Raw genomic sequence first — 23,589 nt, forward strand, 5'->3', positions numbered from 1 at the left:
ACAAAAATTTACTGAGGTTTGTGGCTAACTTCACGCATATTATTTGCTTCTCACTTCGTTGGTATGACCTTGTCAAATTCAAATTGTCATTTTGATTTTTGTGTCATTTTGTGTTACGTCAAATATGGAGGAGGATCGTCTTTTCGACGAGAGAATTTCAATTCGAGAATCTGCCCGTCCTCTGAAGAAATACGGGAGCACATGCAATCACATGAAAAGGAACGAGGAATACATCAAACATGTGATGACGAAGGGTGACACGTTACAAGGAATTGCATTAAAATATGGTGTCACAGTGAGTGCGATCATAACATAAAAAATATTCAAAATATTCGTGTTGGTGTTTTATCTCCGTTCTAAATATAATAGTTGTAAAGTGATTGTGTTGTTTGGTTGTAGATGGAGAAAATTAGGCGGGCGAACCGTCTGTTCGCGTCGGATAGTTTGTTTTTGCGGGAGTATTTGTTGATTCCTGTAACCAAGGAGTCTCCTTTTTATGAGAATGGAGAGAGGGTGACGGAGCCTGCGCCGCCAAGCCACCGCGCGTCCATAGCTGGCATGCCTACGAGGGACTTCTCACCAGGAAGTCCTGACGAGAAAGAGTCATTCGACAACTTTCTCAACAGATTGGACTCCTCTATTGCTAACATCAAGAAACATGTGGAAAAGTCCAAGGAGAACAGTGAGTGAGTACTCAATGCTATCTATTAATATCTATAAGCACAGACTAACTACCTACCTATTCGCTTTAAATTGGTGATTGATGATAATTAAAAATAGCTATTGACTCTCAAAAAAGAATCAGTTAGTTATATGATGCATAAGACGGTTGGAAGTCATTAAGGCCATGTCCAGCAGTGGATGTCCATTCTCTGATAATGATAATGTAAGTGATTGATATAATGTAAATGTAAGTAGGATTTGAAAAATATGTGTGATATAGCTGGAAAGCATTCTAGCATATATCACGCTTTCCACCATTTATTACATATTTTTCAAGCCATTCATAGGCCTCCTCCAGACTTTGTCACTCTGCTCAGTCTCTAGCTTTTCCTCTTCATTCTTTCGGCAGGTCGTCTTTCCATCTTTTGTGTGTTCATGCTTGCCTCCTTTTCCCATCTCTGGGATACCATTGTATAACCTGAATTAATCTATGAATGTATGATCTCTTTCGTCATACATTTGAAGATTAATTACAAACAAATAGTTAAGGGTTATCAAAGGGTTATTAAGTCCAAAGTCAATATTCATCTTATTTAATTTGGCTTAGTTTACAAGCACTTTCAAAATGTCCCGTAATAATATTATTAGATAATGATGATAACGATTGGTTGAAAACTTAAAATTAAAGTAATGAGGGTTTAGAATACACCTTGGTCCTAGCCCACAACAAACTCAGCCAGTGTTTATTTTTGGTTTATCACCATTTTACAAATCTATCTAGAACTAAGTACACAAAATGTGCAATAGCAAAGGTTGAGGTGGCTGTGTGGAAAACTGTATTTTAAAGTGAAACCTCATATGGTAAGCAGCCTGTATGTTTAACTATGTGTAGTAACACATTTTCTGGTGTTAGTGACATACAGTTTGAGGAACCACAAGAAACATGTCAACACCATTAGTTACTTCTTAAACCTACACATGGGTCACAAGAACCATGCTCTGCTTAATTTCTCTCGCAGCACCCACACAGTGAATCCATGGAACGCTAGGATATTTGTCTTTCTCGGTTCTTCACAATATGAACTGCTTTCTCAACTGATAAAACTGATATACTGTTAGACTACTATACTAGTCTATACAGATAGACTTTTATAGAATTTATTTTCCAAAAGCATTTGTAGAGTAATGCCCACTTAAAGTAAAATTACAGATTATCTTATAGGATGATTCCTTTTTTGGATTTATCAAATATAAAGTTACCCTGAGATTAAGGGGCATGCCTATAATAAAAAGAAGACAAAATCAGAATTTATTATACCAAAAATATCATCAGCCTATTTCGAATTGGTCTTTTCTTCCTTAATTATATTTATAACATATTCCCTGCTTAGCTTTGGCATTGCTCTATGTGGGTTTGCTGGGCGATAATAATGTTTGATTCTGAAACTTATCATTATCACATATTTACAATGCCTGGAAATGCAACAGATTATTATCAAGCTCTCAAATGTACGAGTATGTTGGTGTAACATGTAAAACAAGAGCTTTCCACTTCAGATTGTTACGAATTTAAAAAAGAAAAACAATATTTCATAATTTATTGCCCAATTGTATAATTATCCCTGTAGATTCATAACAGCAGTTTAGCTGAATCACAATAATACATTAGCAGACAAATTATCTTACTACTTTGAAGTGAATAATAATAATTTCAATAAAGCATTTGTTTGTTACACATTAAGGCCATTGAACTGATATGTTGAGTTATGTTTACATGTCAATTACCACATCAATCACGTTTCCTATCTTCAAACTAAATAACCTACAATATATTCAAACATTTTCTGGTCTTTCCAGAAACTTAAAATGGTTAGGGTACTTCTTTACACAGGTTTTATTTGGTAACCCTCTCATTTTCTTACTTATTCAATGGTCAAATATTGACTTTTGAAAAACACACCTTTTAGTTAATAACTTTCTTGACGTTATAGTCGAGTATCGTTTAAGTTAGTTATTTTTTGGTTGCCCAAAATGTACCCACATTAAGGTCAAATACTTGGTGGAGGTACTCAACAACATGCAAGGTGATTTTAAGTTCATCTGCCACACTCGAGAAAATCTAAAATCCTCCAGCTACCCTACTATATTATATGTGTAATTTGATTCTACTTTCCGAGATCATTCAATAATAATATTATTAAACAAATATATATTTATATTACCACTTGATTATATAAATATACAAAGTAGATATTATATATATAAATATGGTTTTTTACCACAAAGGAGTTACATAAGTTTACTATTGTCCTCAATTCCATATATTATGAAAAGCTGCATAAATAATAATAATAAAATGTATCATGCCTTTAGGGTTCTCTACTTCAAAAGAAAAAGACCTGAACCCTTACAAACTTCACTTTATTGCCTATATGTCTGTGTGTATCTCATATCTATCTCTTATTTATTATTGTATTTTTGGCATTGACTTGATGTTAACAGTATTTAAGGTTTAATATATTAACCATGTTGAACAAAGTGTGCTATAAATTGTCTACAAGTATACTAATATATAGTGCCGTGATAACCCGGTGGATATGAACACTGCCTCTGATTCCGGAGGGTGTGGGGTTGATTCCGGCCCGGGGCATGCATCTCTTCTTTTCAGTTTCAACTTCATGCAACTTTTGCATTTTAAGAAATTAATTATCACATGTCTCAAACGTAATGTTTGTGGTGTTGTACGGGGTAAGCTCTGTATCTGTTATTTCTTTTACCACTAAAAAGTCACGTTATTGGTAAGTATCACAGGCTATATTTTGTACCCTTATTCCCACGGGAACTGGAAATATGCTGTTGAACTGTACAGTAGTTGTTTATAATTTTATAATTAGTTTTGGTATTTCAAAAGTCAAAAATAACTTATCAGTTTAACTTTAATTAAACTCATTTATCAATGTTTAGGTAATTATAATATTTTAAATTTACTACAGAGATAAGACATACTTTAAGTATACATATTATATTACTCATTATAAACATTCTACAAAGTTTTATTAACATATTTTGTTGGAAGGTGTTTGAACCAAGATACAAATTCAAGACCAGTCAGTTATGTAAGACTAGCCGACGCTTCGCGGTTACACCCGCGTAGTTCCTGTTCCCGTAAGAATACAGGGATAGATATAGCCCATGACACTCACTAATACCGTGACTTTCTAGTGGTAAAAGAATTTTCAAAATCGGTTCAGTAGATCCTGAGATTACCTGCAATACCACAAACTTTACCTCTTTATAATATTAGTATCATAGATTTATAGCACATAGATAGTATCTAGTCGCAGGATTCGTAAGCCGTTGTATGTGCCCCGAAATGGGAGCCCGTGACCCATCGCTACACTATGATGAGTACGCTTGTGTGCGTGTCGGGGAGGGTAATTAACTTAGCTCTTACGCGCACATAGTTACACGGCTTACGTTTGAAGTGAAAAATTGTTAGGTATTGCGGGTCTATAGGTTATTAGTCTAAGATTAGTATAGATAGATTTGTCTGGTTGCCATTGTTAAAATGTCTGAAAGTTTAGAACATTTCGAGCAAGAATAATATGTGACAGTTGCAATGATTAAATACTGTTAGATGTGTATTAGCGCATGAAAAATGAGGCGCTCAAGAGGAAATTTATACACAACTCAATGTTAGTTGTGGTCAACAACGAACGTTATTTAAACAAATAATACCTAAATATCGTCTACAATGTCGAGGGGTGTGTTCAGGAAGCGTAAAAACTATATATTATACATAAATACATATATTATAATGGAATTAAAGACAAAATTGTGCATGTGTGCGTTCAGTGTTGTAGTTATTCGGATCACTTTTTGGCGGTGATTTTGTAGAGACGTAACTGATCTACAGTATAAAATTATCATTGGTTGCAAAGAACCGTAATTACTGGTCTCCTTCTAACTGTGACAAGTTAACAATGAATCTTTTATTGCTTTTTTGTTGGTGTACTTATTGTGACAACCGAGGAAGGTTATATACCCACTTACCGGGTTACTTTGACGATTTAAATTGTTTTATTTAAATAAATACATATATATTACTAGTAGACACCACGCGGTTTCTCACGCGTAGTCCTCGTTGCGGTACTGGGATAAAATATAGCCTATGCTACTAGCAAATAACGTGGCGGTCCCGTTCTCATGAGAATATGATAAAATATAGATAGCCTATTCAAAAATAATGTGCCTTTCTGTTGGCAAAAGAATTTTCGAAATCGGTTCAAAAGTTCCAGAGATTATTCCCTACAATTTCTCAAACTCTCTATAATATACCTCTTTATAATACTTTTAGGACAGTGTAGGAGCATGGATATTTTTCGCTTAGTTGCTTTTGAGTCGTCCATTTTTGCCTGCTGTGCTGTAGTAGCCGTCTTGTAGTAGATGATTTTGAAAATGCGATTACTTCAGTAACTCCCGGCCCGTATGCATTATCTTTGCGATACTTACACAAAGAGTTCCGATATGACGTAAGCATATAATATGACGTCACGCGAACGCTATTCGCACGCAGGGGCCATAAATCATTTTAGCGCTAGGGGTTGAGCGTTTACCTCACGCATACGCCATTTAGATACTTTCGAGTACGTAGGTTAGGTAATAAGTTGAGTATAATATACAAGAGCGATGCCGCTTGAAAATCGCACAGATTAGCACGTCTTAGAGTAAGACGTCTTCCTTACATGCCGATGCCTATAGACTATGGTCTTGTAAATACCATCGAGTGGACCTTCTGCTGGTCGGTCTGCAAGTTAATTCACTAAAAATGGAAACAACAATGCCCCGTTTCTGTTTCTCCATATTCTCTGGATTGGTTGATTTACTGATAGATAAACAGACGCGATGTCATACTGGAATGTTTTTTACTGACTACAAAGATCGTACTTATGTCCTTTCTATTGATCGGGTTGAAGGCGGTGCCAAAAAACAAAATAAACTTTAAAAACCTATTTCATATCACCGCTTTCAAACCGATCAATAGAGAGGACATAGGTACGTTGTTATTTGTCGCTTTTTAGAGGAATGCATCTTTGAAGTCGGTTCAATTTTTTTTGGTAATTTTTTTTTATTGTTGGTATCTAGCATTGGCTGAATCGAACCTCATCCAATCGATAAAATAAATCCTAAATTTAATCTGGGGCTCGAATCCAGGACCTTCCAGTATCAACATAAGCGACAAAATGTATCTATTCGCCGACATTTGCAAATAGTAAAACATGTCTACATAATCTACTGCGAGTGAAACACTTTCTACGCTCCCGCGCCGGTCACATGACTGTACGGGTGCCTTTCTCATTTTATGCACTGACGGCTTAGAACCAAAGATTTTATATTATTAGATATGTCACTCGCACGTCGAAACTGAGGCGGACAAAAGTGGCCAATTGTCTTAATTTCATTTAACTGCATTGTAAACAACGAAAGTTACTTAAACAAATAATACCAAAATATTGTCTACAATGTCGAGTTGTGTGTTCTGGAAGTGCATGTGTGCGCTGTGTAGAGTAGCTAAATTGGGATCACTTTTTGTGGTGATTTTGAAGGCACGTAACATGTCTAGTATTAAATATCGTTGCTTAGAACACATTTTTATGCCTATACGTTTGCCTACCAGTGTCATAGTGTGACTAAGATCGTTCAAGGTTGGTAGGCTATTAAATTCTAAAGAAGTAGACAACAGTTATGCGTTGACGCAAAATAATTGACCGTAAAATGCTGATTGCTTACTTCATTTCTTCAATTTAGGTTATTCATATAGCAGCTGTTCTTTCTTCAAGAATTTTTCAGTGGCAATCTAGAATTGGGATATTAGTTCCACCTTCGTTAAAATGTCCGGGGTGTGGAAACATTTTCTAAAAGACTGTTCTTTATAATTCGAAGGGTAATTCCACGCGGACGAAGTCGCTGGTGTCTATTAGTGGAAAATAAGTACCAATCTAGTAATTTTGTAGTATTTTTGATGATTGAATTTTATGATTGATTGATTGACATTGTTTTGCAAAGGTTTTTATTAAATTAAATAATACAATTTTATACTACCTATTTAAATTAATTTTGAGTAAGTACTATAGTTTGAGCCATAGCCCAGTGGATATGATTCCGATTCTGGAGGGTGTAGGTTCGAATCCGATCCGAAGCATGCACCTCCAACTTTTCAGTTATGTGCATTTTAAGAAACTAAATATGACTTGTCTTAAACGGTGAAGGAAGAACATCGCGAGGAAACCTGCATACCGGAGAATTTTCTTAATTTCTGCGTGTGAAGTCTACCGATCCGCATTGGGCCAGCGTGGTGAGATTCTAGTCCCTCTCATTCTGAGAGGAGACTGGTATGGGTTGATAATCAAAAGTACTATTGTTAAGTAGTTCCCGCCAACCCGTATTGGAACAACCGCGGGGAAATGGAGCTCAGACTCACCATTCAAAATTATATATTCCTATAAGGAGTGAGGTCTGGCCATGTAGTGGGTCGTTAAAATAGTTGTATAATATGCTGATAATGACGATAGATAATTGACTTGTATTATTTTATCGCGTTGGCTTTCCTAGATAGATACAGTTAATATTAATGTAATCGTGGCTTAACCCAAATCTATTTATACCAAATAGTCTACATGATATATTCAATTATGTGAGACAAGATAACATAAAATGATAAAGTTTACATTTGTATCAAAACCTGATTCTGTTCTCACAGTATAATTTTGTTTTCGAATCTGCTTGTTTATTATCTAAAACTAATCACTCCATTGCGATTCCACGGTATATTCACCGAACTGATAAGTCATCATCTGGCATGCTTCCTACCTTATAAGCCGAAAGACGTCCGCTGCTGGACATAGACCTCCAAGCACAGCGGTCTCGAGCCGCCAGCATCCAGCGGTTCCCTCCAAACCGCTTGATATCCTCGGTCCACCTAGTGGAGGGGTCAAGTAAGAAAACCTCAACGACATTTTATACTAAAGATAGGTCATTAGCGCATCAAAACTGAGGCGGACAAATGTGCACAATTGCCTTCATTTCATATACTTAGTCACTTATTAAACAACGAAAGTTATTTAAACACATAATAAGTATTGTCTACAATGTCAAGTTGTGTGTTTAGGAAGTGTAAAAACTATACACACAAATATGTGTATAATGTAAGTAAAGACAAAATTGTGCATGTGCGCGCTCTGTGGAGTCGCTAAATTCGGATCACTTTCGGTGATAGGCACGTTACATATCTATAGTATTAAATAATCATTGGTTAAAAATATATGTGGCAGATAATTAATAATAGGTTGACATTAACTTCATCTGTTAATAACGAGAGCTGTGAACCGAATCACTTGACCCTAACCGTCTGGGCGGCTTAGTAATCGAAGTGTCATCTCCTGACCTATAGAAACTTGACATCTTTAGTCTTTTGACGTCAGTAGCCTAGTTTCGGAAGCTTACAAATTATTCTCGTATCACTTCACTTTAGCCCTCATTCGCACGATAGATTTTTAACGGACGTTGAAGATGTAATAAGTTCGTTATACATAAAGTGGCTTTAAGAGTGTGCAATATGTAATTTGGTGGTTACAAATGGTTCTGGATCTCAGATTCTGGAAAAGTTAGGAGCCTGATATCTGGGTAAATGATATTTCAAAGTGTTAGCTTCGTTATGACTATACAAAATACTTTTCTCGATAGTTTATTTTTTTGAAAAATACATGTTTTGCTCACATTTTGCTTTCAATCTCAGGAAAAGCAAACTTATTTTCTTAAATTTTTGTTTTGTATAGAAAATTAGGTATATATCTTGAACATGGCCATTTTGTTTTTCGTTATGTTGTTTAATTTACTTGCAATTAGGTAAAAATGGTTTTGGCGCTCACGTCATAAAATTTGCGGCGCGCGTCAATCGCTCCGTGCTTTTTACTCACGTGAAAGTCATAATTCGGCGTCTCGTTTGCGCTCTGAATTTTATCCACATCGTACCGACGCGCTGCGCGCTCTTAATAGCTTCACGGTGACGAGGCCTATGAATTAATGGATTGTGTTAGCTTATTAACTTATTAGTTTAAAAGTTGTCACAGAGTTGCATCAGTTGAAACGAATGTTTTTGTGGTTAAAGTGGTTTGTAGAAAACCTTAGACTTTTCACGCAGAACACTTTGATAAAACACTATTTAATAATAAAGTTAGGAAGTGTTAGGGAAGGGCTTGTAGAGGCGCTCCATGAGATCTGATAAGATATTAATTACAGTGCAAGCCTTACTTTACATTAAAATGTTTTTGTTAATACTACTGAACTAGGTGTTGCTTGAGGTTTTGTTCAAGATAATGTAGATTTTGTCAGTCAGCTTTCGAACGACCGTCTGAAGGTCTAATCTATAATTTGGAAATTGTACGTATTTGTGCATGATTTAGTCTTTACATACATACACATTGTTAGAGATACACTCTTATAATGTGTATTAACAATACGTCTATTAGTATTCATCATTCTCAACCCATATTCGGCTCACTACTGAGCTCTGAGTCTCCTCTCAGAATGAGAGTTTCGAGTTTAGGCCAATTGTCTACCACGCTGGCTCAATGCGGATTGGCAGACTTCACACACGCAGAGAATTAAGAAAATTCTCTGGTACGCAGGTTTCCTCACGATTTTTCCTTTGCCGTTTGAGACACATAATATATAATTTCTTAAAATGCACATAACTGAAAAGTTCGAAGTGCATGCCCCGGACCGGATTCGAACCTGCGCCCTCCGGAATCGGAGTATTCAGTGAAATTGGGTAAATATTAGTAAGGATTTATAAGTATTATTAATTACATTCCATATAATCCTCTTCATCTTTATAATGTGTATTTGTACATTAAAATTACTTACCATAATCTACTTATAACAATGTTCGATAAAAAAATACCTACCGCTTCATGAAATAATAACGCCTTCCATTATTGGAAGAACGTCTATTGATTTTGTCTTTTACCAGTTCTACGTACTATGCTTTGTGACTGCAGTGTTATCGAACTTTCGATACGTAACCACCGAAAGTTTCTAAATGGCAGTTTTGACTGCGTTTCAAGAACGGTATAATATTTCAAAATGTTATTTGGCGGTGTGTTTACCATTTAAATCAGTGGGCAGTCCTAATTTATAGCCTTTTAAGTCACAGTCACAGGGTTGAGGTTTATTGAACTGACTTGCAGACGCCCCGCGGTTTCAGCCGCGTAATTCAATCCAGTTATCAGTTACTTAGCTTCGCGGTATTCCTTTAAAAAACGCCTTACAGGTTAAACTGTAAGGGTCCATTGAAGGGTTGACACGAAGCTAAGCTTCTGGCGACTGGAGACATGATTTCTCATGATGTCCCGTAAACAATATTGAAACTTTTAAGGCTGGTTTTAGAGTCACGCTGACCGGACGCTGACCGTCGGCGCTGACAAACGAAATGTATGAACTTCTAGGGAGCGTTTCAGAATAACGCGTAGCTATCAGCGCGTGCGGTGGTCGGCACCGAGATGACAGCGTCTTGTCAGTGTGGCTTTAAAACCAGCTTTATGCTTGCACAATTAGGATCAGCACACTCGAAACTTGCTACCTTCCAAAGCCAACACCAAACCCCATAATCGGCTACCGCCGTTAAGCTTGTATTAGACCTACTTACCTACAAACCTATCAATGCCACTTTCAGTTGTAATTTTATGACGAGAACTAAACTGAACTAAATGTAAATTAGGTTTTGTTCGGACTATTTAGTAGATAATTTATGTGAAGTTAGTAGGTAGGGTAGGGTAGGGGTAGGAGTAGGGTAGTGTAGGGATAGGGAAGAAGTGTAGTGTAGTAGTGTAAGTTAAAGCGAAGCTTGACCGGGTCTGCTAGTCTTCTATATAAATACTAGCAGATGTCCGCGACTTCGTCCGCCCTTAGACTTCCTTAATCCGGCCCTCTTGTAAAATACGTTCTTAGTCAAGTGGATGTCTACTGCAACTACCTACCTGCCAAATTTCATTTTTGTACATCAAGCGGTTTCAAGATTTCGTGATGAATTACCTTTCGCATTTATATATTAAGATTATACAGGTAAAAGTTCGTGATGTTGTAGGGGGTAATCTCTGGATCTAAAGAACCCATTTTGAAAATTATTTTACCAAGAGAGAACCACATTACTTGAGAGTGTATTAGGCTGTATTTTATCCCCGGTAGCAGGAACTACGCGAGTGAAAGCACGGGGCGTCGGCTACTTTTTAATAAACGCTGTTTTCATTAGAATCATCGTTAGATTGGTAGAAAAAGAACATTTTATTGTTACAGACAACAGTAGATACTTACGTATTATTTATTTTTCTTGTTCCAATTCCAATGTCAAGAGACGAACAAATATTGACTACTTACGTTTAACGTAAGCAAGAGAGAAAAACCTCACTATTATGCATGAGAAGCGGAAAATTTTGTATTAGGTATTTAACGTTCGTAACCTTGGTAAAGAGCATTATAAACTACTAGTAAACTAATTTACAGCTGAAAATTTACACAGGGAAAATTAGGTTCTAATTATCAAGGAGTGGACTATTTTTGACTAATTAATTTAATTAGCACAACGCGACAACATTATCGTTTTTGGTAATCTACGTATATGCAAATCGTCATAAACAACCCATATTCGGCTCACTGTTGAGCACGAGTACCCTCTCAGAATGAGACGGGTTAGGCTTTAGTCCATCACGCTGGCCCAATGCGGATTGGCAGCATTCACACACGCAGAGAATTAAGAAAATTCTCTGGTATGCAGGTTTCCTCACGACGTTTTCTTTCACCGTTTGAGACACGTGATATTTAATTTCTTAAAATGCACATAACTGACACGGACCGGATTCGAACCTACGACCTCTGAATTGAAAGCAGAGGTCATATCCACTGGAATACACGTCTCAAGGTAATTAATTAATAGACCAACGTTTTTCTAAAAAGGCTGACCTTATTTATTTATTGTAATACATTATTAAGTCTTATTATATTCGTTAATTCCTATTTTTTTGATGCTCATATGACTTAATATATCCTCTCTAACATTATGAGGAAATACACAAAAGTTATTTGTGTCTTTCCTCATAATAATAGAGACTGGAATGTCCTTCTGAGGTCTGCGTTTCTTGGGATCTTTAAAACAAGAGTGAATATGCATCTTGTACGCGACCTTACTACTTACCATCTGTTGGCCTATTCAATAATTTGGTCTTTATTAATAACCTATTAAAATAAACATCAAATCAAATGGGAAATGTATGATATCCACGAAGGGTTGTCATTAGGCACCGGATGACATTTGTTACATAGAATCTCAATTTCGTATATAGTTAACTAACATACGTCAAAGTTAGTGAATTAGCCTGCTGGTGAGTAGATAAGAATAAGATTGCTTTTAAATACAAAGGAAAATTTGCATTGAGTGTCAAGACTTAACTAGCGAACTGCAATAGGTCCTCATTTCTTTCATCGAGAAAAGTTAATATAATTATGTAAGTATATCAGAAAATTTATTGAAATCCAAAAATCAAAGGATACACATTAAATTCTACTAAAACAACCAATAAATGAGAACTCTACGCCTCTAAAGTGTTTTTCAGATAGCATGGGTACGGTGACAATCGCCTGTATGACGTTCATAATGCGTACTATTATCGTGAATCGCGGTAAACTTTCAAGAGTGTCGAACTGTCACCCGTACCATCCTACAGGAAACGAACCGTATCATTATTTTTTAACCAGAATTTGCAGCGGAACTTATTTCACGTGGGCTACACTGGTTAACTAAAACTATTTTCAGAGTGGTGTTTTCATAACAGCGTACCGAAATTTGGTTGTTTTACGACGCCAAGCGTTCGTCATATTTTATAAACCTGTAGAATACGTTGTGATATTGAATCTTATGTCGTTGCAATAAAGTTCATAGTGTTAACGTTTATTACCATAGGAGGTCGTGAGTCGACAATTGTCCGTGTGATCTTAATTCAGCACTGAACGTCTTTGTGTATACTCGCTGTAAACGCTTGTATTATGAGACTAGGGCTGCCAACATTTCTTTACAAAAATATAAAATTTTTCACATTTAGCTATAAAAGATATAGTACGCTTAAAGAAAATATAGTATTTTTGTGAATATTAAAATATATTTTATAAAAACACATTTATTTTCACTTTTCAAATAGGTATTTTTGTCTAAAATAGTAGTGTCATATAATATTCTTTTTCACATGTAGTTAACCGACTTCAAAAAAGGTAGAGGTTTCTCAATTCGACTGTATATTTGTTTTTAATTATTGAAAAAGAAAAGCTAATTTTCTTAGATCGTTCGTTTTAAGTTCGGATTTCAATAAGTTAGACAAGTTCGCTATTACATCTCTCGAAAACGAATGCTCATAAAGTTTTAAAATTACTTAATGATTTCTTTGTTAGATTTCAGTGTTGAAAATATATTTTGGCGTACTATATATTTCTTCAACAGTATATAGTATGCAGACCTATAATATGGTACAATTTTTTAGTACAATTAGTTGACAACCCTACATGAGACATACTTCGTTTTGTATCGTTTTACAGGAAGGAAGGATTAATAAAAGTGATTGCATACCCTGCAATGTTATTTTCAGCTCATTTCAGTTGAAGGTCAACAGTGCTTTGTGTGAATTAATTATAATCTCCGTTCCGTTCAATGTTTAGGGAATTTTTGAGCTTGCAAGTTGCAAGTTGGTGTATTTTGACTTCTGAGTAAACTAATTTTAAGCCCATTCCAAGCACCTAAGACATGAAAAGATAAGTTTTTAAAATTCAGAAAGGGAAGCTTTAAATTTACCCATAATATAACAACAGAAAAATCCTATTTAATATATTATTATTAAATTCTATAGATATACAGACATGACGGCCTCCTTAGCGCTGTGGTATGCGCGGTGGATTTACAAGACGTAGGTCCTGGGTTCGGTCCAAGGCGGGCCGATAGAAGTTTTCCTAATTGGTCCAGGTCTGGCTGGTGGGAGGCTCTGGCTAGTTACCACCCTACCGACAAAAACGTACCGCCAAGCGATTTAGCGTTTCGTGTAGAAACCGAAAGGGGTGTGGATTTTCATCCTCCTTCTAACAAGTAAGCCCGCATCCATCTTAGATTGCATCATCACTTACCATCAGGTGACATTGTAGTCAAGGGCTAACTTGTAAAGAAAAAAAAAAGACAACCTTCAATGAAAATTAAAAGAAAGGAAATTTTAATTAAGTATTGTTATTATACACTATGTTAACGAATGTGCAGGTATTGCTAATTAAAATATCACTTGACAGTGTTAATTATAAATGACACAGCGAATGCGCAATTTCTTATCGTATAGATAGGTACTCAGCTACATATTTGTTACATAAGATATACTTATTTTTCTTATTGTTTTGACTTTATATAAAAATTAAATATATATAGTTACTGTATAGACAGCGAAACATATTTATATTTAACCCGTATAGGCTTTTTCGTGTTGTTTACATTGTGTATGTATTGTTTATCATACATCGTTATCATCACATTGTATGTCATTATCATACAACGTTCCTACCTACTGTGCCTCTTATTTGGTTATTCATTTTAATTGTGTAATCTGTGACGCCCCTTCTATATTAATCAGAAGTGGGATAAAAATAATTTGAAATGCTTGTTAAAAAAATACATTAAAATAATTATAACCGTACAAAATTCGATGTTCAGACGACTCGCACAATACGTTACACATCGACGTTTCTAATAAGAACAGCGAAGATGTGGAATGCCCTTCCGGCTTCTGTATTTCCTAACACTTACAATTTGTGCATCTTTAAGGCAAGAGTACCTACCTAGTAAGCATTCTCACAAGACTGACAGGAATTCCACGAATATAATCATATGTTTAAAAAATCTCTGTACAAAAATTTCAATTATTTTGCCTGTAAGTAAGATTAAATAAGCCCTTAACAAAAGTATTTAGCGCGAATTCCCTTAAGATATGATTATGTTTAAGTTAATGCACATGACCAAACCTTAAGGACGTTTATTTAACAAGTTTTCAACTCAATTCCAGGTTCGTCAAAGACTTGGAGGACAGTTTCGTCCGACACCGGCCGACGGCGCGCCTGCGACAGTCGCAGTCCATGGGCGCGTCCACGTCGTACAACGAGGTGATACCGCCGCCGCTGCCGCCGCCGCCCGCCGCGCTCACGCAGGGCCGCAGGGTGGACAGCTCACTCAGACGCCTGGAGAGGGCCCACGACGACCTGTTCCAGTTGTAGCGGTCGAGACAGCGCAGGTATGCTATCTCAATATCATCTTTAGCTTACTAGCGGACGCCCGCGACTTCGTCCGCGTGGAATTTAGTCTTTCACAAATCCCTCGGGAACCATGGATTTTTCCGGGATAAAAAGTAGCCTATGTGTTAATCCATGCTATAATATATCTCAATACCAAATTTCAGCTAATTCGGTTAAGTAGTCGAGGCGTGAAAGAGTATCAAACATTCATATCATTAAAATCATCAGTTTTCGCAAACCTCGGGAAACCATGGATTTTCTCGTTGTTAATCCAGAGTAAAATCCATTTCCATTCTAAATTTTAGCCAAATCGCTTCATCAGTAGCGTCGTTAAAGAGTAACAAACATCCAAACATCCAAACATCCAAACATCCAAACATCCAAACAAACATCCAAACATCCATACAAACTTTTGCATTTATAATATTAGTAGGATAGGTATGACGGCCTACTATAATAGGCCTAGCATAAGTCAACGATAATATATCTTGTGAGGGGAAAGAGAAATATTATCAAGCACTTTCTCTTTCGTCACGACGCAATGAAAGAGAGAGCGATAGTTTTAATTGGGCGCGCTACGTGGTATGACGGGGTGATGTTGCCGCCCGCCGCGCTCACGCATTGCTGCAGGGTGGACAGCTCACTCAGACGCCTGGAAAGGGCCCACGACAATATGGTCCAGTTGTAGCGGTCGAGACAGCGCAGGTGTCTAATCTAATTATCATTATAAGCCTATTTTAATGGCCCACTACAATACGTCTACCATTAGTCGAACGAGATATTTCGTCAGTCTCGTTGGGACGAAAGAGAGAGTAGAAGACAGCGGCGGATTTGTAGCCCTAGGTCTCCAAAGTACCAGCCGACTTCCAAACATCACGATATTGAGCCGCCAGTATCCAGCGAATTCCTGCGATTCGCTTGATGTCGCCAGTCCACCTGGTGGGGGGTCTATCAACACTGCGCTTTGTAGTGTGGGATCGCCATTCCAGCACTTTGGGACCCCAACGTCCATCGGCTCTTCGAACTACCCATCATATAATATGATGCAATTGCATGGAATGCAATATTTATTTAAAGAAATTATTTTATTGTCTCTAAGAAAATCAATTGATTTTGTAATATTTTTTGAGGCTTTAGGAATGATTGCACATTTAAATAAAAAAATCAAAACGGTTAACGATCAAGATTAGAAAAAATAAATAAAATAAATAAATAAATATACTTAAACAATACACATCACTATCTAAGATTAGAAAAAAGAAAGTGATAAAGTTCCAAATTACAACGATTTTGATTTGGTGAAATTTGGTTATTTTTCATTGCTTATTCCCACATTTTTTTACTAATGTTCGCCCCCTAACTTCTGGCCTTCTACTTTAAATGGGCCTTTGGTCTCTCTCGTCATGAGATATTTCGTGGCACGCATCCTAGGCCTTCTGGTCTAGCCTTTATAATTATGATAGGGGACATGGAGCCTAGATCTATCATACTGACAACGAGGGTTGGCAAACTATTTTATCTGCTTCAGCTTAATATACTTTTGATCTCTAGGAGCGTGCATGTTAATCACCTGGTATTTAAGTGAACATAAACAATTGGAAACATCGGGTTTTTTGCGAAAGCAAAGTATTTAACTTCCACGATGTAATGCCTACTTTCAAGTTCTATTCAATATTTATAATATTAGATGTACAATTTCATAAATAACTGTAAGGCTAAATGATTAGGTACATTAGACAACTTATTTTTACATTGCAATATACTTCTATTGGTATCGTTCCAGATATGCGCGATTCGAATGAGCGGGAAGCTTCGGCGCTGTGACGTCACAGCGCACGAACGATCACCGCGAGGCGCCGCACTACAGCGACGCTGCACGACACGATCTATGAACTGATAGTACACGCTTGGTGTTGACACTTTACGGGAAGTGATATTAGATAGTAAATTACTGTGAAACTTTTGATCTATTATGATTGGGCCGAGTTTTTACTAACAGAAGCAAATTATTTAAAATAGAAGCAATAAATCAAATCAATTTGATAAAACCGGTTTAAAAATTAAGTACATATTCAGTACAGTTTTAATTCATTAACATTGCAGACCAAAGAAATTGATGGACAAATAAAGTCTTTACTGTACTACTTACTGTCATATGCAAACACTGGTACTAAAGGCAATCCGAACGATAACCTCACTGAGGCGCTTCACTACAGCGACGCTGCACGACACGATCTATGAACTGATAGTACACGCTTGGTGTTGACACTTTACGGCAAGTGATATTAGATAGTAAATTACTGTGAAACTTTTGATCTATCGTGATGTTTGGGCCGAGTTTTTACTAACAGAAGCTGTATGTTTAATTATTTTTTAAAAATTAAGTGCACATTCAGAACAGTTTTAATTCATTAACATTGCAGACCAAAGAAATTGATGGACAAATAAAGTCTTTACTGTACTACTTACTGTCAGATACAAACACTGGTACTAAAGGCAATCCGAACGATAACCTCACTGAGGCGCCGCACTACACGATCTATGAACTTTACGGCAAGTACGGTGTTAACACTTTACGGCAAGTGATGTTAGATAGTAAATTACTGTGAAACTTTTGATCTATTGTGATTATTATTTCTTTAATTGGACCGAGTTTTTACTAACAGAAGCCGTACGCTTAATGATTTGAGATAAACGCAATAAATCAGACCAGATTTAATAAACGATTAACTACATATTTAGAAATAATTAAATTGACTTTCGGGCAGACTGCCGCCAAAAATTTTTGTGGGTTTTATTTTAAATCTGCACACTTTCGCAGAATCGCGTGACAAGCTAAGAAACTCGCAGCGACTAGATGCCGTCTCTATTATTTACTTTTACTAATATTACTAAAAAAATATGGCTCTTTGTCGAAGACAGAAGCAGCTTAAATGACTTTAGGAAGCATTAACAGTGCCTCTGCTGTAGTAAATGTACATGGACGGTTGTGATCACTTTACATCAGGTGACCTGCGTGTTCGATTGTATTATAGCGAAAAACTCCGTGTGTGATGCCGCGGGAATCAGTGGCTGATCTGAGGTTCGACGGATCGCGGAAGGCTTTTGTTCTCGCGTACAATGACCCGCGTGGTTTTAGTAATTAAAATGGACATTTGTTCTTGTTTCGGAGGAGTTTAGCCTTATGAAACTATCGCCCAGTTTGCTTGGCCCCATAATACAAAACCAGCTTCGAAGTTATCTGTTAGTACATGCACGGTATTAAATTCATGTTATCTATGGAACTTGGTCTTTTGATCAGGCTTGTGGTACTTGACCAATTTTTTTTCGAACTGACGAAAAGAACAGCAACAGTGTTACAATATTTTATGTAAAATACCTGCATATTCCTTATTGCTTGGTCAATTGAACATAGTTTGGAATTTGTCCTGAACTGAGAATCCTTTGAAGTTTCTCTTCTATTCAATAGATACCGCATACTTCATATATAAAGGTTTACACTCTATTTAAGGATAGGTAGATGAATTAATTAAAATTATAATAATTTTGTAAAATATTGTTTCTTTATAATTTTTCCAAAACAATATTTGGAATTTTTGAACTATACCTTTCTTGATGAGTACTGTTTACTAACAAAGAAATGAAGGTAGAAAACGCATAGTTAAATGAATCTAGACCTAAACATGACAGATAATTTAGTCCAGTTACTAAAATGTTAGTTTTTGGCTGTGGTAGGGTAGTTTGTTCAACTTTGGGACATTCCAAAAATTGCTTTATTACAAAAAATGCTGTAAATGTTGTTGTTGTTAGAGATTTGGTGATGCTAAATTAGCTGTACTTGAATGGTTGATAGAAAATATTCCAAAATAAATTATGTAATTAGAAATAAAACATATTATATGTTATGGTTGGTGAACTACCCTACCTTTTTTCAAACTTTGTAATAAACCTTATTACATCACCTATTTTAAATTTGTTTTAATATTTTTTAGAATTTCTATTAAGCAAATATTGTTAGAATTATATAAAAATGCTTATGCACCATTTAATTATTGAGTGCAAGTACCTAATGTCAAGAGTGAAGACACTGTTAAAAATTATCCAATCCAAGAACGTTTTGGTAATATAGGCTATGCGAATCTTGTGTGCATACTGTTATAGTACTCTGATACCAGTATATCGTCGGTCTTTACAGGAGAGACAACAAACATCTTTTAGGTATCAATAAAAGTCGTTTTATGCGACCAAAAGCGTTTTTAATGTACGTACTACAAGAAATTTACGGGCTACCGCCGGAAAAGCTGTTTGAAGCTTTCTGCATCAAAATCAATTATCACCAAAAATTGTTAGTTATGAGGTGTCACATCTAGACCGACTATATTCGTGTGAACCTGTGATGCTAGCCACACACGGTCCAATATAACCACATACATGCAGCGCTGCCGGCATGACGACCGGTAAAACTCATTGTGTATGGTTGAAGTAATAATGCTTCAAATGCACATCGCGGTCAACACACGATGAGTTTTACCGGATGTTTTTTTTCATTTTTTAATATTTTCATGAAAATCGGTTTAGTAATCAAAATAACTGAAATACGTCTTTTTTGTGTTAAGTTACATCAATCTGTGATCTACTACTATCAAGTGACCAGTCGACTATAAATTGAATTTTTCATAGTAGAGAATGTTTGAGGTTTAAGGTTGATCAGAATCAGAATCAGAATCCTTTATTTGCAAGAAACATTAAATTTAGTTATAAAAAGATGTTCTTATGTATTAGGTAACAATGTTTAACCATTAATAGGCATACAAATGTTTAATTAATAAAAATAAAATTATATATGTTAAAATGATCTGTTGTGATTTTGATTTCTTTCATAGTAACTATAGAAGCCTTTATAAAGAAAGCAGAAATAGGTTTTATAAGCTTAGTTGTTTTAGTTGTAAAGACTTTATCAACAAAACGTGTTATGGTTAAATGCAAAGTGTGGTGTATGTTGTTTTTTATATGATTTATTATATAAATAAGATTGGCTTGTTTTAAACCAAATTATATATAAGCTTGGCTGTTTTTTGTATTTTATAAATAGTTGTACAATAATTAATATAATCTAATTTACTTGTGCCGATCGACTGTCTTCAAATAAAAGCAGTTAGCTATCAAATGTGAGTCAGAAATATACTTCTCATCAAAAAAAAACGAAACATGCCGCTTGAACAGTACCTACTTGCGGACTGTTTCGATTTTTTTGATGAGAAGTATATATTTCAGTATTGACCTTTTTGCAATTGAATGTTCTGTAACTTCCTAATTATGGACCATTTTCTGAGTGTTTTCGAGGTGTAAACTAAAAAACTGAAAGATTCTACTAAAAGTCTGGGTGATGTTGTTTCACGATTTTTTTCTTAGGTAATTGAAAAAAAAAAGTATTTATTCCTAAAACTATTGTTATATGATAAAAATGCGACTTTTTTAAAGACCATTATCAACAGTGGCGTGCACTTCATATATGCATTAAAGTACTGCATACCCTAAGAGATGTTTCCTTAATCCTTAGTAAATGCAGATTTTCCCAGTTTGGTTAATTTTTTCTTACTAGTGCGTACCCTGATCGACAACCTTACGCACGCCATTTATCAAATACGATACAACATTGCTAAGTCAGTCGATCGGCATCTTTAAATTAGATCCTGTATACATAATTGTAATCTATGTACAGAATGTATATTGTATAACTGATGTGTATAAATATGACCTAGTTAGCGTACTGAGGTGTCTTCTCCGGTCGTCCATATGTTTATACAAAATGTATATTAAAATGTAGATAGAAATCTTTTTGGTACCCTTGTTACTTGTGACTCGCTGTTGTTCGATGTGTTATACAGTGTGTTTTATTTTATACTGAACGGTCAGTGGCGAGCACTTTTATACAGGGTGCTGGGGAGTATTTCCCATAACTTTGAGGTTATATTCTTTACTAATAATTAATTAAAAATGTTCAATGAACTACATGTTCATTGAACATTTTTAATTAATTTAAAATTCTAAAATTAATATTTTCGGAGTAATTTCTTTTGTAAATAGATCCTAAAATGTGTCCCTGATACGCATCCTTATAATTATGACGTAGCCAAACTTTAAAATTTTAAAATACAAGGATATATAAAGGCGCGTGTTACATGGATAGTCGGAATTATTTGAATTATTTTGTATGAAAACATGAAAAGTTTTTATTTTTTAGTTAGAAAAATATTAGTTAAGCACTTCGGCTCTTATGAGTGGACTCGTCAACACCTTGAAGTTATGGGAAATACTCCCGAGCACCCTGTATACAAAAACACAAAGCACCCGTTACCTATGTTGGTGAAGAATTTATCAATTTCGATGATCTGAACCTACCTTACCCTAGTTAGAAATGCTTGTGTACACCACATGTAATTTCATTTCCCAGTTAAAATATTTTAACACCTATAGAATATAGCTTTAATGTGATTTCTTTGAAAGTTATTTTAATAACTTCAACGAATTTAAATAGATAATCGTCAAGAAATTGGTTATCTTGAAAACTTAATGCCTTAGAATAATATGTCTGATCTAATACAAAAATAAAACACACTGTATATTATTTTATGTAAACATACTGAAATGCTTTTAAATTATGTATACCTAACTATATACAAAATGTAATATAATACATATACAGAAAATCTATTAACCAAATATCAAGTTGAACTGTAGTAGGAACATTGACAAAAAATAGTCCTTAAATTATTATTTAACACAAATACAATTTGACACAAAAAAAAAACTGAAAAAAACACAAAATAAAAATGTAACTTTTAATATTATAGTACTGTACAGTATCTACCAAAATACATATTTAACTCTAGTAAGAAAATGTATTTGGGTCAAATTTGCCGCCTTTAAAAATCTGCCTAGACGCCCCTTAAATCAGCCCCTGGGTGCGGGGTATTATGACAGAAAATCAGGAGCAAAACGCGTTTGTTCGTGATAGAATGAAGAATACGAATACCGCACTTCATAGATCCAGGTATACCCAGAGATTGATTAAGAATACAGTCAACATCTGTTATAACGACATCTAAGGGACTACACAATATTAATCGTAATAATCATCGATTCCCAAAGTTGTCCAGGACCCTCAGAAGTCTACGGATGACTCGTCGGGGGTCTACGTTGACGTCACATAAAAAGGGGTTCACGATTTGTAAGCAAGGGTCCACGAAAATGTATCTGATTTCATACAGAATGGGGAGTTTTCAGAATTAAATAATTTGTGAGTTGATTTGAGCTGTGAGTAGATATCAAAAATTAAAGTTGGCTGACATAACTTTTTCATTAAAGTAATTAATTAACTAAGTAATCAATTCTCATTATTTTTTTTAACTATTATTTCGTGGTGGCTGTTAATTCAGTTGCAAACAAAAATTTTCATAGGTGAATCTAATCACATTGTTAGTTGAGTTTTGTATAGAAATTTATCCGAAGGTCCACCAGAACCAGTTAAATTAGAAAGTGGTCATTGAGAAAAAAAAGTTTGGGGACCTCTGTTTTCAATGTTTTTGTGGTGGCTGGCGGAGGCTTTGGCCGTGGCTAATTACCACCCTACCGGCAAAGACGTACCGCCAAGTGATTTAACGTTCCAGTACGATGCCGTGTAGAAACCGAAAGGGGTGTGGATTTTCATCCTCCTCCTAACAAGTCAGCTCGCTTCCATCTTAGATTGCATCATCACTTACCATTAGGTGAGATTGTAGTCTAACTAGTAAAGAATAAAAAAAAAATATGTCGTAAACGGTTTAAACAGTGTTTTTACAATTTAGTATAAATTGCATGTTTAGCATTTACTTTAATTGAACACCTAGTGTACGCCACTGCCTCTATGTCGTCGTACCCCGCACCTTGTGTACTTCGCAGACGAGGGCTAAGACGTGCGGTATATTTACAGTTTATATGCAGAAACGAACCAGAATGCTATTTTGGCAGATATAACCCTAGGACTTTAAGCTGATTGTACGAACCTTAATCCAGAAAATACCAAAACTTTTTTTTTGTGTAATAATTATTGTTGTTATTTAACTTTTATAGTGTGTATAAAAACGTGATTCGGCACTAAATAACTATATAAGTGTTTTAAAATTTAATGAATGTTGAGCTTGATAGTCTATGGTAATGTAAGAATGAACAATAATATCATGACTAATCACACTTTAGTTGTAAGTAATTATCAATCGAGTCATTGATGTTAATCTTTAATAAAGATTTTATTTGAATTTTATAGTTTTATTTTTAATTACCTTTGACCCATGTTTTTAAAATTAAATAAAAATTTAACAATAGAGGTCAACTATCGCGAGTCGTTTTTTTTCCGAATATTTCCAAGAATCTTATTGTTAAAACTTTTGCAATTGTTTATGGTTTGAGAGATCTTTATTTAGGTACGTCTCGGAAATGTCTCGGCGGAAGTCGCTACACACAGGTCGTATATAAAGTACGCTAAAATAGGGTAAAGTTGACTCGTATCAAATTGAATATAAA

At 35.4% G+C, this 23,589-nt stretch overlaps 1 protein-coding gene across 1 annotated transcript; it reads left to right on the plus strand.

Moving 5' to 3' along the window:
- The first annotated feature begins 98 nt into the window (after positions 1–98).
- LOC112044363 (lysM and putative peptidoglycan-binding domain-containing protein 2) lies at positions 99–23,324 on the plus strand. The gene is made up of 4 exons (XM_024080188.2): positions 99–295; positions 400–686; positions 14,802–15,026; positions 16,811–23,324. Exons 1-3 carry the CDS (start codon positions 125–127, stop codon positions 15,007–15,009), a joined length of 666 nt encoding a protein of 221 aa, XP_023935956.1. The 5' UTR covers positions 99–124; the 3' UTR covers positions 15,010–15,026; positions 16,811–23,324.
- Positions 23,325–23,589: the final 265 nt, after the last annotated feature.

This window comes from Bicyclus anynana, chromosome 21, assembly GCF_947172395.1.
Source record: "Bicyclus anynana chromosome 21, ilBicAnyn1.1, whole genome shotgun sequence".
NCBI classification, from domain to species: Eukaryota; Metazoa; Arthropoda; class Insecta; order Lepidoptera; family Nymphalidae; genus Bicyclus; species Bicyclus anynana.

Coding starts and splice junctions, on each gene's coding strand:
- LOC112044363 (XM_024080188.2), top strand. CDS start 125: ATGGAGGAGGATCGTCTTTTCGACGAGAGAATTTCAATTCGAGAATCT. Junction 296..399: donor CATTAAAATATGGTGTCACA/GTGAGTGCGATC, acceptor GTTTGGTTGTAG/ATGGAGAAAATTAGGCGGGC. Junction 687..14,801: donor AAGTCCAAGGAGAACAGTGA/GTGAGTACTCAA, acceptor ACTCAATTCCAG/GTTCGTCAAAGACTTGGAGG.